Source organism: Xenopus tropicalis, chromosome 2, assembly GCF_000004195.4.
Source record: "Xenopus tropicalis strain Nigerian chromosome 2, UCB_Xtro_10.0, whole genome shotgun sequence".
In the NCBI taxonomy this organism is placed as follows: Eukaryota; Metazoa; Chordata; class Amphibia; order Anura; family Pipidae; genus Xenopus; species Xenopus tropicalis.
The window spans coordinates 163,426,956-163,445,969 of NC_030678.2; the positions used below are offsets into that span (position 1 = coordinate 163,426,956).

At 39.4% G+C, this 19,014-nt stretch overlaps 1 protein-coding gene across 1 annotated transcript in view; it reads right to left on the bottom strand.

The window, feature by feature from the left end:
• cntn5 (contactin 5) overlaps positions 1-19,014 on the bottom strand; it is a 778,158-nt gene that overhangs the window by 436,882 nt on the left and 322,262 nt on the right. The window contains exon 4 of the mRNA XM_018091747.2: positions 17,541-17,671. Coding sequence (XP_017947236.1) covers positions 17,541-17,595 — 55 coding nt within the window. The 5' untranslated portion in view covers positions 17,596-17,671. The remainder of the gene's footprint in view (positions 1-17,540; positions 17,672-19,014) is intronic.

A 19,014-nucleotide genomic window follows, 5' to 3' on the forward strand; every position in this document is an offset into this window, starting at 1 on the left:
CCCTATTGGGTTTATTTAATGGTTAAATGATTCCCTTTTCTCTGTAATAATAAAACAGTACCTGTACTTGATCCCAACTAAGATATAATTACCCCTTATTGGGGCAGAACAGCCCTATTGGGTTTATTTATACTCCTTAACCATATTTCAGCACTCAGTGTAGAGAGTTGTCCCCTATTGAAATCTGTTTTTATCCCTATCCATATTCAATTAACTTTGATGTGTTTAGGGTTAAGTTATGCAACATGGTGAGACAATCAGAGATCAACAAATTTTTCTAGTAAATGGAGGCAGTTTTTCTCTCTAAAGAGAAAAAAAAACAGTTTCAAAATTCTGAATTATTTGATTAAAATTGAGTCTATGGGAGGCAGGCTTTCCGTAATTTGGAGCTTTCTGGATAACGGGTTTCCGGATTAGGGATCCTATACCTGTATTGATCTTCAATATCCCAACAAAAAAGGTTTGTATCTAAACCGCTTTGTGTTCTCATGAAAAACCTCTACACTGCACAAGAACCAGATCCATAGTATAAATGGAGAAACAGCCTGGTAAATGAGTTAGACAAGGCAGCATAATGTAAGTCTGTGAGCTGAACATGTAATGAAAGAGACACGACTAGAAAAACATGATGAGAATTCAACATTGTAAGAAAATTACATGAACAACCTTTGCAATTATGAAGTCCCCACAATCAAAGGTTATGACAGTAGGAAAGGCAGCCAATTTTAGAGGGGATCATAAGGATATACTGTAGAAGAAGTAGATAATAATTGATCCAAGGAGGCAAAAGCTAACAATAAAGGATCCAGCCGCCAAAAAATGCAACATAAATTGGCACTTGATAGAATAAGGATGAAAGACTTGGAAAATATGATCAAATGTACTGATGTGTTTACAAAAACAAAGATCTGAGTTGTCCAGGCTATGGTATTTTGGATGTGAAGGCTCATCAGTAAAGAAGCCAGACAGGAAAAGTATTTTCCTTTGAACTTTGGTGTTGGTGAAAACTTTTAAGAATACCACGGACCGCAAAGAAAATAAAGAAATGTAAATCAAGCCTGACCTTACACTTGAAGCACAAATGACTGAACTGAAGCTGTCTGTTTTAGACTTATTATGAGAAGCTCCAAAGACAGTTGAGTAGAAAAGATGAAGATGAGAGTCAACAGCAGAATGCATAGATTTAATCTTAGCAATCATGAATCTGTCATTGACAAGCTCATATAAAATCATCTTAGCAATCATGAACCTGTCATTGAGAAGCCTATATGCAAAAGCAATAGACATTCTGGAAACAAAACAACCCCCCCACCGCACTATTTGTATGGTCACCGTGGATCAGTGGCATTTTTATACCACACTGAAATTTTTATACAGAATATAGTCAATAATTAATATGACCCAGTAGGATCAGCTTAAAGAGATACCATTGAACGTATACTATGGTTTTGAAGTATTAGAGAAGACTGAAGCATCCAGAAGAAATTCATGCAAGGAGGAACATTTTAACTCCATTTAGATAGTGCCCTGTTGTAGACTAACCTGGCACCTTCATGATCTGGAGTCTACTGACAGGGCTAAAGGCACCATGAATAAGTTTCAGTCATGTTGTACTTTTTCGGTGATACTAAGTATGTTCTTTTCAATCCTAAGTACTTGCCAAAAAAGGCAAGTACTCAACGGAGACTACACAATGATGGCTAACAGCTGCCACCATGAAGTGATTTAATCCAATTAGTAATCTATATAATGTTACTTTACATTCACTAGGTATAATACTGGGCACTAAAAGGCAGATAAATACATTCTATTTGCACCTACATGCTCTCTTCTACACTTGCACCCTGGCACAAAAGAACCCTGGGCTTACCATTGGGTTTCACATACCAGCTCCTACAGCAGGGGTCCCCAAACTTTTTTACTTGTGAGCCACAGTCAAATGTAAAAAGACTTGGGGAGCAACACAAGCACCATAAAAGTTCATGGAGGAGCCAAATAAGGGCTGTGATTGGCTATTAGGCAGCCTCTATGCACACTATCAGCTTACAGGGGCTTTATTTGGTAGGAAATCTTGTTTTTATTCAACCAAAACTTGCCCCCAAGTCATGACATGAGCAACGTTGGAACTTGACCCGCCCTTCTCCCAACCAACAACCCCCTTTTACCTCTTTACTTACCATCCCCAATAAAACACACAGACACCAATTCTTGGGATAAAAATGGCCGCAGAAAATTTATTAACAACAAGTGAAGTTTTAATTTAAAACATAACATAAATAACAAATGTGAAACAACATCTCAAACATAACACAAATGTTTGTATAACAAACAAATCAACTTTTAAATAGCCAAACACTGTAACAATCCAATAACTGCGCAGCGCAACTGGCGCTGCCAGCTGCCCTTCTGGCCCGGAACCAACTACCCAATAAAACTCACCTCCTAATCCACTTTCTTACCCCTGAGGTTCCAAGCATGCCAGTCCCACTTAACTATAAAACTCCCCTCCTAACCCAACCATTGCTTTCCCCCAACTTAATCACCCCGCCAACGACACTCCGCTACCTCCACTTCTATAGGGAGGGAGGGTGGGCGTTTTACTATGCTGACTAAAATGGAGTGAGAAGCGGGAACAGTTACCAGCATTTTATACCCCTTACAAACTAACCAATCACCTGCAACTGGGAGTGGCTAAGTCTGTCCAACGCGTCTGTCATGCCCCTGCTTCCCTACGTTTTACTACGGGTCATTGGGCTACTGGAATTCAAAAATAACTCCCTGGTTTGGGGGCACTGAGAGCAACATCCAAGGGGTTGGGGAGCAACATGGTGCCCCTGAGCCACTGGTTGGGGTTCATTGCCCTACAGTAATATATTATTACACTTGTAGTATTATTTATAGAATATACCTTGCCTTTTCCTTTAAATCCTAAAGTCCCTTTCGCATTATCACTACTTATCAACATTCATTACAACAACTCGGCATTCATAATTTTGATGAAAGTTTCATGTTCTTTTGTATAAAAAGCACTTTCTTCCTTCCCCGGTGACTTCACATAGGAGTTTTTTTTATCAAATCGCATGTGGAGAAAAGTAAATAATCACAAGGAGCACAAGCCAGAAGGCACAGCTTCTCACATTGTGCAGAAATGTTCTTGTGCATTAACCTTTGCTAAATTACATGCTTACTTGGAAATTGTCTCTGTATTTACAGCTGCATTAAACAACTATGTGTAATGGTTCTGAGAATACCTGAAATGGTACCACACACCGGGCAACGGTGACCTAATAGGTAGCCATTTTCTGCTGTGTGCTGAGCCATAGCCAGCCACCTACGGGTTTGTTCAGAGATAAATTTATTATACCTGCCACGCAGGAACTAAAGGGCTTTTTGTACAGTAGCGCACGGAGCTAAGAGGCCACAGTTATAGACAAAAAAGAAAAATACCTGCCTTTCTCCATCTACCACATTAGGAAAAAAGCTTTTTGCTATGTCGGGTGGCTGGACTTTTCTAGTCAACAAAAGAGCGAGATCGACCCACTGCTGAAAACATGAACAAAAATAAAAACTGGATGAATACAAATCCCTCTAATCTCTATTACTTTACTTTATTTTACAGAGTATGCTATTTAGAATGGAAATAGGTCAAGATACTGTGTCCTCAACATCACCCAGGTACCAGTAACATATGTAGCCCAAAGCAGGCTATTCCTATAGAGGCTATGCCAGGTCATTTCTATTCCAGCCATTTTCAGGCACCCTCTATGTAATGGATACCATGTCATGGCCCTTGGCCCTTGGCTTTGCCATAAAATTCGCGAAACAGCAAGAAAATTTGCGAAATGGCGAAAAATTTGCAAAACGCATTTGTCACGCAATTTTTTTGTCGCCTGCATCTTTTTTGACGTCTGTGTCTATTTTTCTCACCTGCGCCTATTTTTTTTGTCACCCACGCTTTTCTACGTGACTGCGACCAATTTTGTCCCGGCCGCAACCAATTTGACGCACAACAAAAAAAAAATTTCAACGAGTTTTTCCGCTGCAATTTTTTTTCCCGTAACTTTCGCGAAACAACTCGCCATTGGCGAAATGCGGAAATTCGCTGCGAATCCATGCCTGGCGAACAAAATTTGATCATTACTACCCTTGTCTGTTTCCTATATAACACTGTGGCATGATAGGCCATGCCCAGAGTGGTGGAGAACCTTTGGCCATTAGCTAGGTAGAAACTGGGAGCAGTGTCAGTAAATCCACAATAGAAATTGGAAAGCATATATAGAAATTTAATTTTTTTTTCTTCTATTAGATGCATCTAAATTTAAAGAACGGGTCATTTACAAGTCACCAGGAAGCATGAGCTAGAACTCTAAGAGGGCAAAAGAGCACACACCTTACGTAACAAGCACCTTGGGAAACCTTCACTTCTCTCCTTGTACCGGATGGAAAAAATCTGGCACAAGGATCAGAGGGTAGTGTGAGGAGGTTCAGACATTCCCTGTCCTCACCATCTGACCTAGGGAGGACCTGTAGGGGGAATGTCTATGTGCCACCCTCCACCTAAGCCTCTTGGATAGAGTGCTCTATCTAAGGTGTGACTATGAAGATTTTCATTCATCCAGGTCATGGTATATCTAGTATAAGTATAAGTATTAAGCAACTGGACTTGTTAAGTCATCACTGAAGACCTTTCACTACTCATCCGAGCAGCTTCTTCAGTTCAACTAACTGGTATGGGAAGTATTCCGCATATGTACTCAGCCACTAATCCAATCACAATGGCACTTTGTAATTTATGTAAGGTGCTAGCTGCTGGTCTCTGTGCTCTGAAACTGAGTTAAAATGCATATGGACATTCTGTAAGTGTAAAAAAATGCCCATCTGCAGCCTTTTGTTGCCCTCACAAACTTTGTTCTGCACTCTAAATCAACCCCATTGGAGTCTCGTGGACATGGTTTATTATAAAGCAGTGGGTAGGGAAACTGTGGAGTTACCACCAACCTGGACCTGGCGGTAGCTCCGAGGTCCCTTCAGCAGGTTGCATGAATAGGTGCACCAGATTTACACACAGTGAATTGGATGCAAATGCAGTTTTGAATGTTTGCTCCAGATGTTGTGCAACCTCTACTCTGAAAATCCTAGACACAACTTTTTGCATCAAAACATAAGTGGAATAGCCTCTGTAATTCACTGGGAAGCATTGCGCCTAATGCAGTTTGAAGTGGTGTGCAATTATACTGGAATTCTAGGGGGAAATGCTTCATTATATGTAAAACAAACCATGATGATTTGCATCCAAAATTGCACTTTGCACACTACTGTTGCATTCCTAATTGTCTTCTAAATAGTGATGAACAAATCTGTCCCATTTTGCCAGAAAATATGTTAAATGGATAAAATTCTAGAAACACATTGAAGTCAACGGGTGTTTTCTCATGGCAAATATTTCCATTCTGCCCAACTTTTTTTGTACCAATTGGAGTCTATAGGCATTTTTTAGGGCAAAACCAGGCAAAAATTATTTTTCATTACAACCCCTAATGTCTGATTATCAGTCTCCAACTATTCTAGAGTTTTTTTGAGGTTATTTCACTATATAATTTTATCTAGTGATGAGAAAATCTGTCCCATGGAAATCCACAAAGCTGCTGAAAAATTTGCAAAATGGCAATAAAATTTGCGAAACACATTGAAGTCAATAGGCGACACATTTTACACACAACAAATTTTACGCGGGCAACTTTTTTTTTTTACTCCAAATACCCTGAAGTCAATAGCCATTTTTTGTCTCAGTGGCACTTTTATCTTGGCGACTCTATTGTCTCTGCAATTTTTTTCATGGCAAATTTTTGCGGCAGGTTTGTGAAAACATGTGTGGGATTTGGCTGTGAATCCGTGCCTGCTAAAAATTATTGCTCATCGCTAATTTTATCCCTTTTTAACAGTAGCGAGATAAGCAGAGCTGTTTGCAACTAAAGGACAATGCATTACGCTTGAATGATCAAATTAATATCGCGTTGAATGTAAAATGACCACAGAAATCATTTATCAGTCTGAAAAGGTATCTATCCTGGAACTACATGTTAGAATCAGGTTTCAAGCAAAGAAAAACAGGTTGTTCTCCCTAACGCATCAATCTTATTTAAGTACATTCAACCCCATTTAGCCCTCTTTATCCGAGACAAGTAAGCAATTGAGAATGTTCATCTTGAAGTTCCTTTTAAATATCTGACAAATAGCCCTCTGCATCCAGTTCAAAGTATTCCATTATTTTATAAACAAACTTACTCCGTGACATATAAAAGGTAAGTACAGCTGCCAAGTTCCAACCTGGAAATGGATTACCGTAAGGGGAAAATGCACCTTATTTATCCGAAATTATCTCATCCTCCATAGATGTTTCCCTTGAACAAACAAAAGAGTATAATAGCATCACAGCTACTCGCTGTTATCCTGCTTGCCTGGGTGTAGACAGAAATCGATTTTTGACATTACGAGTGACAAAAGGAATCATTTACAGAGTTTCTGGACACAAGTGAACCCCTTGGTTGTCATTTGAAAAGCACTTGGTAGTGCTGTGCTACACCTAAGGTTGGAGACCCACCGGAGAGGCGCCATGTCTACTAGCATTTGGCCCTGCTGAGCAGCTTAACTGTTTATCAGCTATTTGTTTTCCATCAATGAATAAAGCAACAAGAATCTCTAAACTCCAGGTTCAGGTTCAAAAAGTATACAGGTTATGTTATGTCTGTTATCCAGAATGCTCAGGACCTGGGGTCTTCTGGATAAGGGAATTAAAAAATAACTCCCTGGTTTGGGGGCACTGAGAGCAACATCCAAGGGGTTGGGGAGCAACATGTTGCTCACGAGTCACTGGTTGGGGATCATTGGCCTATAGGATAAGCCTTTTGGAGCTCTTTGGGATTCATTCCCAGAATTCCTTTTGTTAATAAGTATCTGTATGAGGCAGTCTCCTCAACCCTAATGATTTGTTTGTGAATCAAGATAACACTGTAACTCCATGCCGGTGTGGAGCATCAGGAAACTGTTTAGCAAGGTACAAGCAACAGTTACTTCTAACTCATTATGAAAAAGCTGTTAAAGTGAAGTATCTGTGAGCGGAATTATGTGATCCAAATATAAATTGCACTTCCCAGTTTTCTCAAAATGGATTGGCTTAGTTGACCTTTGATTTATGCAATAAATAAATAAATAAAGAGCTAAGCTAAATACCAGATATTCTGAGCATTCAGAAAACCATTTATGACAGTGGTTTCATTAAAATGACTGTTATTGTTGTTGTCATAATTATTATTGGTGTATTAAGATGATTTCCTGTTGGATATTATGGTCTTTTGTACATCATTTTGTCAGTAAAGACCCAATCTGCCCTACTGAGATGAAAAACAAGAAAAAGGCAAATGAAACACCATGTGGAGCGTTCATATTAATATATTCCATCATTCATTTTTATCTTTGTCATTGTTTTCCCAAATTTCATTGGCATACTCCTTTGTATCAAACTGGGTTAAACATACCCAAACTAATAGTGTAAAGAGACTGTATAGACAATGGAGCCAGTGTGCGGAGCAGATGGAACTCCGGTTTTATGGGCCTAATGCGATTCTGCACGCACAGGATCCTTGGCTCACATTCAGTCATGTTAATTATACAACTGCTACAAGTTCTAATTATACCGCAGATCTTGGAAGTGCTTGATTTCCATGCAGGTTTGGGCATCGGGGTCTCTAGTGGATTTACCTGTCACCAAACCTTTCTTTCCTGTTTAGCAGTTACCGCGGGAAAATGAGATTTTGCAGTACTTTGCTTGACCCAAAGTGCTATTTAAACACTATATCACAAGGCAGAAGGGATGGCATTTTATCAGTTAGCATCGAGTTCCTTTGGGTTACGTTGAACTTTAGGTTAATATTTCACCGTGCCGGATTTAGTTAAGTGCTGGCTTTTACTGTCGGCGCTGCGCATTCTCTAGTGGAGCTTAAAGAAAATATTCTGCTATCATAATGCTGGAAAACAGCTCATTAAAAGGGATTTGAAAACTCAAAATATAAAAGCTTTTGCATATCGGCTTGTGCCGCAAACAGGAGTTATTTTTAGGAAATCAACAACACAATTAAGATTATTATTCATGGTTACAATGGTAATAAAAACGCTCATTGCAGCTCCTTTTAGAAAATGTGAGAACATAAAGGGAAAAGCAATTAAAAAACATGATTTTCTTTCGCAGTTTCAACACGGACGGGTCCAACCTGAGCTTCTCGAGTTGCTTTGAAAAGACAAAAAATAAGAAATTGGCCAAAATGGAACTTAACCAAAATTTTGGTTGTATAAATAGGCAAATAAGCCTAGTTTTTCAGCACCCAAAATGTGCTGAAAGAGTCACCCTCGGCTTATACTTGAGTCGGGTGCCATGGGTCCCTCCAGGCTAGCACCCTTTGTCCTTTGTGTGCAAATTAGGCCACCCACAGCCAGATCCTCCAGTGCCCTGGCCCACTCCCATATTTATTTTCCCTTATGTGTCCTCCGGGACCGGGTCTGCAGCAAGTTTGCCAATGCACAATGAGTGTGGGGTAGTACTCATATTGTTTTTGTTGACCCTCTTCTCCACTTACAGAGCTAGTTTAACCGTGTTTCTTTGACATATATATTTAAAAATTACATAATATAATATATATTAATATATATTTTTTTAAATATATATTTTGATTATTGAAACTTAGCAGTAGCTGCTGCATTTCCCACCCTAGGCTTATACTCGAGTCAATAAGTTTTTCCAGTTTTCGTAGGTAAAATTAGGTACCTCGGCTTATATTCAGATTGGCTTATACTCGAGTATATACGGTATATTATTTAAAAAAACATACATGCACAAAGGGGTGAAAATGGGCCCTGTTGGGGTCCTAATATCCAGTGGTAGGTTCCCCAAAGGGCTTCAGTCTCAACAATTATTTCAACAGAGAAGGAAGCTTTATCGATCAAGCCCAGAATACAAGAACATTAGGCAGCTTGGACAGATCTCTCCCCAACTGGTCATTACAATGGGTTTTATTAACTAGGTAACATATCAGTTTCATGTGTCTCAACGTGATTGGATAATATACTGTATAGTGATGAGTGAATCTGTCCCATTTTGCTTCTCGATAAAATTCGAGAAATGGCACGAAAATTTGCAAAACTGCAAAAAAATCGTGAAACGCATTTGCCGCGCATTTTTTTTTTGTTGCCCATGTCTATTTTGTCGCCTGCTGTTTTCTTTTTTTTGTCGCCTGCACATTTTTTTTACATGCCCGCGCCATTTTCTGACGCGACCAAGTCCAATTTGACGCACAACGGATTTTTTTTGGACGCGTGGCGATTTTTCCCACTGCAAATTTCACAGAAGTTTCGCAAAACTACTCGCCAATGGCAAAATGCGGCAATTCACTGCAAATCCATGCCTGGAAAATTCGCTCATCACTAATAATATATACCTCATCATTTGTTGGTCATTAAGAATAGTCTCCAGGCAAGGTTCTCTCTAAGTTTTCTCAAGTATAAGTTTCTCAAGTTATAACAATATCTCAACCTCCTGTTGGGGGTGTTGCTGCCAAATAATTTTCTCTTTTTGTTTTGATAATGTCACGTAGCTTAACCACATGTTATTAAGCTGCTAATATTTGTCACGTAGCATAATGGTTGTATGCGGGTATATTGAATACTATCATAAAGCTATGCAAATGGATACATATATTTGCAGTAGTAAAACCATGAGGCCTATTCAATACTAGGCCTTAACAGCTCAAAGCCGTTGACAGATGAGATAAGTATTTCACTAGCTAATAACTAGTAATTAAATTCAGTGCAACTTTCAAAAGTACATGATTTGTACCCAAGTACACAATGAAAGGCAATGCCAGGGCGAGAACAATTGTAATGCCATCAGGTGTTACCAAAAAAAAACTGGTGCCATTGTGGCAATCACTAACAGCTAGATGAATGAACTTATGTAAGAATCAAGACAAATAAATACAACTTAACTTCTAAATACAGATTGAAAATAAACCTCCAAGTAATCTCACAAAAAACAGAGTGCAAGAAGCCACAATTAAACATGTCCAATGTGAGTGGATAGATAGGTCAGTGTGGGTCTGTATGTGAGTGGATAGATAGGTCAGTATGGGTCTGTATGTGAGTGGATAGATAGGTCAGTGTGGGTCTGTATGTGAGTGGATAGATAGGTCAGTATGGGTCTGTATGTGAGTGGATAGATAGGTCAGTGTGGGTCTGTATGTGAGTGGATAGATAGGTCAGTGTGGGTCTGTATGTGAGTGGATAGATAGGTCAGTGTGGGTCTGTATGTGAGTGGATAGATAGGTCAGTGTGGGTCTGTATGTGAGTGGATAGATAGGTCAGTGTGGGTCTGTATGTGAGTGGATAGATAGGTCAGTGTGGGTCTGTATGTGAGTGAATAGATAGGTCAGTGGGGGTCTGTATGTGAGTGTATAGATAGGTCAGTGTGGGTCTGTATGTGAGTGGATATATAGGTCAGTGTGGGTCTGTATGTGAGTGGATAGATAGGTCAGTGTGGGTCTGTATGTGAGTGGATAGATAGGTCAGTATGGGTCTGTATGTGAGTGGATAGATAGGTCAATATGGGTCTGTATGTGAGTGGATAGATAGGTCAGTGTGGGTCTGTATGTGAGTGGATAGATAGGTCAGTATGGGTCTGTATGTGAGTGGATAGATAGGTCAGTGTGGGTCTGTATGTGAGTGGATACATAGGTCAGTATGGGTCTGTATGTGAGTGGATAGATAGGTCAGTGTGGGTCTGTATGTGAGTGGATAGATAGGTCAGTATGGGTCTGTATGTGAGTGGATAGATAGGTCAGTATGGGTCTGTATGTGAGTGGATAGATAGGTCAGTATGGGTCTGTATGTGAGTGGATAGATAGGTCAGTATGGGTCTGTATGTGAGTGGATAGGTCAGTATGGGTCTGTATGTGAGTGGATAGATAGGTCAGTGTGGGTCTGTATGTGAGTGGATAGATAGGTCAGTGTGGGTCTGTATGTGAGTGGATAGATAGGTCAGTATGGGTCTGTATGTGAGTGGATAGATAGGTCAGTATGGGTCTGTATGTGAGTGGATAGATAGGTCAGTGTGGGTCTGTATGTGAGTGGATAGATAGGTCAATATGGGTCTGTATGTGAGTGGATAGATAGGTCAGTGTGGGTCTGTATGTGAGTGGATAGATAGGTCAGTATGGGTCTGTATGTGAGTGGATAGATAGGTCAGTGTGGGTCTGTATGTGAGTGGATACATAGGTCAGTATGGGTCTGTATGTGAGTGGATAGATAGGTCAGTGTGGGTCTGTATGTGAGTGGATAGATAGGTCAGTATGGGTCTGTATGTGAGTGGATAGATAGGTCAGTATGGGTCTGTATGTGAGTGGATAGATAGGTCAGTATGGGTCTGTATGTGAGTGGATAGATAGGTCAGTATGGGTCTGTATGTGAGTGGATAGGTCAGTATGGGTCTGTATGTGAGTGGATAGATAGGTCAGTGTGGGTCTGTATGTGAGTGGATAGATAGGTCAGTGTGGGTCTGTATGTGAGTGGATAGATAGGTCAGTATGGGTCTGTATGTGAGTGGATAGATAGGTCAGTATGGGTCTGTATGTGAGTGGATAGATAGGTCAGTGTGGGTCTGTATGTGAGTGGATAGATAGGTCAGTATGGGTCTGTATGTGAGTGGATAGGTCAGTATGGGTCTGTATGTGAGTGGATAGGTCAGTGTGGGTCTGTATGTGAGTGGATAGATAGGTCAGTATGGGTTTATGTGTGCTGGGTTTACTTGGAAGGGTTGAACTTGATGGACTCTTTTTTCAACTCTATGTAACTATGTAACAATGTAACAAATATTTAGTAATTCTTTATAAAAAGCTTCTTTAATGCAACAGAACTGAATTGGAATTCTTCCACTGTGGCCATTTAAAAACAAAATGAAAACCATGAAAAGAAGGCAGCTGGAAACATCTCAAACATTGTAATTTTTGTATCCAAAGAGATACACAGGCTTTGTGCGACTATGAAAGAGACCCAAGGTATTGCAAGAAAAGAGAAAATTATCCCATCATTCCGACTGCCTGTTTTGACAGTTTATGAAATGTCAGTTCCGACTGCAGACATCCCTCTAAACCATTCTGCTTCTAAACGGGCACGCAATGACAATAACGTATGCACCCTTTGTTTTTACGCGTTTCTGCGCAACTCATAATTGCCGAGTAAAAGCGATAGAGCGGCGGCTGAAACCCTCCGCAACGGAATATAACCTTGGCACCGAGTTGTTATAAATACACCGCGGCAAAGGGAGGCTTTCCATTGGGAGCCATTTCTTTTGTTGTAATAATAATAAAACAAACAAATTGGAGTCATTCCGGATCCAGAGATGGCATTATCTATTTGTTTTATTTCGCTTAGCGAGTCGGCCGATCAGTTTTTGAATGACCTCTGATAATTATTGTCTCCCTATTTCCATATGTCATTGAGTTGCAATTATCCTGTCATCGCACACAAGGACACCAAACAACCCTGGATTACGCACCAAACTTGCTAACACATGCAAAGCAGAATCAATAGACCTATTCAGCGCGGCGAATGTGTTTAAATGACTGCAATGACATTACAATGGATGTAATTGTTCTGCGCTGTTATCAAATCTGGCGAATGAGACAAACCCATGAGAGTTGAAACACAACCTTCTGTTGACAACCCGATCCTATCTGCAGCTCAACTTGTTTCCAAATACGCCCGAGATTCTATTTATGATATATGTATTGTGCAGAAGTCAAGACATTCTGCTGCCTGGTAAATAACTGAAGATACATTGAGGGCGGTTAAAGGGACACGGACTGGAAATATTGAGGGATAAATGTATGTTAGTTCATTCCTGCTTCTGCAAAGGTACTTCTAACTTGGCCCTAACTTAATTTCTAATGATGTGCAAAATGTTTCGTCAGGCATGGGTTTGCGGCAAATTTCTGTGTTTCGCCATTGGTGGATTGTTTCGTGAAACGGATGGGAAAATTTGCCGCGCGGCCAAAAATTGTTGCCTGCATCAAAAGAATAGTCGTGCGTCAAAAGAATAGCCGCGGGCGTCAAAAGAATAGCCGTGGGCGACAAAAGAATAGCCGCGCGACAAAAGAATAGCCGCGGGTGTCAAAAGAATAGCCGCGAGCATCAAAGGAATAGCCGCACGACAAAAGAATAGCCGCGGGTGACAAAAGAATAGCCGCGCAACAAAAGAATAGCCACAGGCGTCAAAAGAATAGCCGCGGGCGACAATTTTTTTTTTGACGCTCAACATTTTCACGTTTTTAAAAATGGTTTCCCTTTTCTCTGTAATAATAAAACAGTACCTGTACTTGATCCCAACTAAGATATAATTACCCCTTATTGGGGGCAGAACAGCCCTATTGGGTTTATTTCATGGTTAAATGATTCCCTTTTCTCTGTAATAATAAAACAGTACCTGTACTTGATCCCAACTAAGATATAATTACCCCTTATTGGGGGCAGAACAGCCCTATTGGGTTTATTTAATGGTTAAATGATTCCCTTTTCTCTGTAATAATAAAACAGTACCTGTACTTGATCCCAACTAAGATATAATTACCCCTTATTGGGGGCAGAACAGCCCTATTGGGTTTATTTCATGGTTAAATGATTCCCTTTTCTCTGTAATAATAAAACAGTACCTGTACTTGATCCCAACTAAGATATAAGTAATCCTTATTGGAGGAAAAACAATCCTATTGGGTTTAATTACTGTTTAAATCATTTTTTTGTAGACTTAAGGTAGGAGATCCGAATTACGGAAAGACCCCTTATCCAGAAAACCCTAGGTCCCGAGCATTCTGGATAAGGGATCCCATGCCTATACCTCCTATTGTAAAAAATAAGGATATTAGAAGTTACCCCACAGGTCCTTCCTAAAGGTTATTGAACTCCAAGTTGACTTCTACTATCCTTATATTTTCCATATATTTTACTGATGTTATCACCCAGCACTATGTATAAGGACTTATTTTACAGATTATTCAGGCCATTATCTAACATATACATGAAGACATAGATAAGAATCTTAATAATATTATTGTAACAGAATAGAAAGTTCTGGATTAAATACCTAAAGCAACAGGTGAATTAAATATGCAGACTGGAACGCTTTCAACCATCAACAAGCAAAGTATAATTATTTAATCACCTAACATTTCTCATTAAGTCCATATCTGTAATTGAGCAATTCCAACAATCTACATTTCATGGTTTAGTTTTACAAAAACCTTCCTAAAATGCTTGTGTTTATACAAATAAACATACATGTATAAGTGAAGAACCTGCTTATATTCGTAAAGCATGGTTCCTGCCAGATCCCTGCTGAAACAGTAGCTCATACAATCAATATGACCAATAGATGAGATACAAGCGATAAATTAGCTGTAATGAAGGACTACCATGGCAGCTGGGTCAATAGGACCTCCTCTGTGTGTGTTAGATAGTCTCAGCTCTGAAAGCAGGACCCCTCTTGATAAATCATCAGTCAAGCTCTTTGTCAACACAGCAGCTTTGTCCTTTAGCATTTCTGCTTAATTGAATACAATCGTATGTATTTCCTTGGATGTGTTACTATATGGATCTGGATTTTGAATGAGAACCTCCTTGAGAATGGAAGCCAAGGAGCAAAACAATGGTTTTTGCTATATGTATTTGTGTATACATACAGTATGAATAGGTTATACAGGGAGACTTGCATTGACTATAAAAACAATAAGATCATAAAGATGGAAGTGGAACAGCTGTGAGCCGACTGTGTTGTTCAGAGATAATGCGCTTCCTATTTATATAGTTCATTCTTGTTACACCTGGTTTGTTTGTTTGGTTCAAAATAACATAAAAGCCTGCCTCAATTCTTTATATGATTTCAGCTGCACAGCATCGGCCAAGGAAAAGGTAAGGAACAAGCCCGTAAAGGAGAAGGAAAGGTAAAAATTAAGTAAGCTTTATCAGAAAGGTCTATGTAAATACAGCCATAAGCACTCACAGAAACACTGCACTGAGTCCTCTATCAAAAGAAACAGTATTTCTTGTCTCCTTTTTTGTAAACATGTTCATTGGGTATCTGACTTCCTCTCTCAGAAAAATCCTTCATTCCCAGGGCCAGAGTCTGCACAGCTCTCTCCTCTCTCCCTTCTGCAACTCCCCCCTCCCATAAGAATTCATAAAACTCACTCCCCCCCACCCATAGGAATGTGTAATCTGAGCTATAAGGGCTAAAGCTGCAGCAGGAAGCTATGAAGCCCAAGCTTAAATGGCAGCTGCAATCTTAAACAAACGGAGGGAGTTTCTAGGGCTCTTTACTCAGGTATGGTAATGCTTTCTGCATAAATTTAGTGTTGCCAGTAAAATGCCAAAATCACTTTCCTTCTCCTTTAAAAATAATATATTTTTTAAAGTTTTGCTCAATGTACAGATTGGAAAAGAATGAAACCAACTTGAACCAAATTACTCAGCCTTAAAGTCACTTAACGAAATCAACTTTAGCAGAAACATTATTATATGATAGAAACAGGGGACAAAATGATGCTATGCTTAGACATGGTCATGTCAAAATAAGTGCAGTCACTGCAAATAGGTGCGGTTGTGCCAAAATAAACGTGGGCGACAAAAAAGTCACGCAACAAAAAAGTCCCGCAACAAACGCATTTCGAGGATTTTTCCCCGTTTCGCTAATTTTCCGGCAAAGCAAAGCAGGACAGATTCGCTCATCACTACTTATCACTATTTAGCAGTTAAAACCTTGGAGACCTCTATAAAAGTTAATAAAGGGTCTTGTTTTAGCATTCAAGATATCTTATTTTTCTCGAGTTTCTCAAGTTTATTGAAACACTCAAATTCGTAAAAAGAAATGAAACAAAACAATTTTTGTTGTGAAAAAAAAAAATTGCGAAACAGCGAAAAATCCTCGACCTTGACTATTTTGCCATGACTCCACCCATTTTGACACTACCGCGTCTTTTTTGACGTGTGGCAAATCTTGCCGCGGTGAATTTTCAATAGAAAAAAAAGTCAATTGTGTTTATTCCCAATTTTTTACACAATCAGATTTAGATAAAAACTTGAAAGTTTATACATCAGCCTTTACATCTCCATTAAACTAAGAACAAGACTCAATGAAAGCATTACACATATTAGTCCCGTTCTCAAATAGAAGTTCATGGGTTCCTATGTACTTATTACAATACTGTACATGTCAGTTCTAATTTCACAGCAATATTTCTCGCGCATATTTTTAGGCTCTCTGCGCTGGGATACCTGCTGCACTGTCATCTGTTAAATTAATTAACACAATACCCCCTTCCATTGGGCATAGATAAACCTCGCACTTGTCAAAATCAATGTAGGTCTTTGTGTTCCGAGAAGGAGACGGCAACAACGGATTAATCCGACGGCAAGAAATGGGTCATGGAAGCAAGTTGACTTTTATAGCTTAAAGTTTCCAAATTCATTCAGACTTTAAAATTAAATATTGAGGGTCAGAGGGATATAAGGACGGTTTTTTTTTTGTATTTGCTTATAAAACCAACACATCCAATAGTTTCAGAGTCTGCCAGTTGTGATGGATAACAAGAAACCTGACAGACGTTGCAACCAAAACTAGGGATGTACCGAACCCACTTTTTTGGTTTCAACCGAACCCCCAAACCCACCCTGATGGATTCTGCAAAATTCCGAACCGAATCCGGGATTCGGTGCATTTGCATTCGGTGCAAACCCCCCTAGTAACCCCAACATACCAAATATCCATGACATATCTTATAGCATTTGGGGGAATACCTCCCATTAGTGATGAGCGAATATTTTCGACAGGCATGGATTCGCAGCGAATTTCCGCATTTCACCATTGGCAATTTTTTTTGCGAAGCTTCTGTAAAAATTTGCAGCGAAAAAATTTGTCGCATGGAAATTTTTTTGTCGTACGTCAAAAAGGGCACAGCCGCGTCAGATGGGATGTGGTTGCGGCAAATAGCGCCGGCGACAAAAATTAGATGCGGGCGACAAAAAAATCGTGCAACAAATGATTTTCGTGAATTTTTTTGCCGTTTTGTGAATTTTTATGGCGAAGCAAAACGGGACAGATTCGCTCATCACTACCTCCCATTGCAGTGAGATAGAAAAAAAAGAAAACAATTTTCCAAGCTCAAATAGCCACACTATATTCCATACCCTGCTTCCATACCACCTTCACAATCACAAAAAGTAGCCAATTACTAAACAAACTTGCCTTCCCATTGATAATTATTTATCTTTACATCAACACGGAATTCCCATTGTATGAAGTATAAATAAACTGCAGGGAGTGTTGGAAGTATATAGAATACAAAGACAACAGTAATGATTGGTACAGTCCAACTTGTTCATCTGTTCTGTTCGTTACCTTTCCCTCGCAACTTTTATGAAAAATGAGCATGAAATCATTGTTTTACCTGATAGATGCTCCATGACTGACACGAGCAGTACCAGTTTCCATGACAACGCCATTCTTGGTCACTTGGGGCTGGAGTCCCTGGTTTGCGTGATTGTTAACAGCTTTGACGTTTCTTCATTAAAGCTCAGCCTATTGAGACACAAGACAGGTCTCCGTTAGAGAGAGAGAGAAAAACATCTGGCGATAATATGATAGGCAATTCAAAGGACAAACTAGAGCCCTAAAGCAATTAAAAGCCTGATACCATAAGCTCCCAACGTAAAATGTGAGCTGACACGCAGAAATAAGAGACGTGATTAAAGAATTTCCAGCATTATTCCAGACAATACCCAGGAACAGTTGTAAGGGATATGAATTCTGTGCTCAGCAACATCCAGAACAACTTAAAAGTGTGCCTTGGTCCTTTGATGTCTTTGAATCAACCAGCGTTATCAAACAATTACATAGTAAAGATTCCAAATGGGATCCTAACAGGTAAACCGGTACAAGAAAGCACTTAATCCCCCTTTCTTATGTGCATAAATCAGCTCGCTCCTTGTGAGAGATAATTGGTAGTCGGTGGCTTTAGTCACAATGCAATCATCTACATCTCCGCAGGAATACTGTTCAATTAATTATTGATGCCAGATTGCCCCTGATACATATAGCTCTGCTAACCTAGGCACCGGCATATTCCTTAGGACTGTACAATATCCATTCTTCTGCCTTGGTCATTTCTTTGGGAAAGGGGTATTGCCAAGTTTTTATTGGCTTGCTTGTATTTATTTAAACCCTTTATGGCAACAATATGGTATTTAATGGTTAAATGATTCCCTTTTCTCTGTAATAATAAAACAGTACCTGTACTTGATCCCAACTAAGATATAATTACCCCTTATTGGGGGCAGAACAGCCCTATTGGGTTTATTTCATGGTTAAATGATTCCCTTTTCTCTGTAATAATAAAACAGTACCTGTAATTGATCCCAACTAAGATATAATTAATCATTATTGGGGGCAGAACAGCCCTATTGGGTTTATTTAATGGTTAAATGATTCCCTTTTCTTTGTAATAATAAAACAGTACCTGTACTTGATCCCAACTAAGATATAATTACCTCTTATTGGGGGCAGAACAGCCCTATTGGGTTTATTTCATGGTTAAATGATTCCCTTTTCTCTGTAATAATAAAACAGTACCTGTAATTGATCCCAACTAAGATATAATTACCCCTTATTGGGGGCAGAACAGCCCTATTGGGTTTATTTTATGGTTAAATGATTCCCTTTTCTCTGTAATAATAAAACAGTACCTGTACTTGATCCCAACTAAGATATAATTACCCCTTATTGGGGGCAGAACAGCCCTATTGGGTTTATTTCATGGTTAAATGATTCCCTTTTCTCTGTAATAATAAAACAGTACCTGTACTTGATCCCAACTAAGATATAATTACCCCTTATTGGGGCAGAACAGCCCTATTGGGTTTATT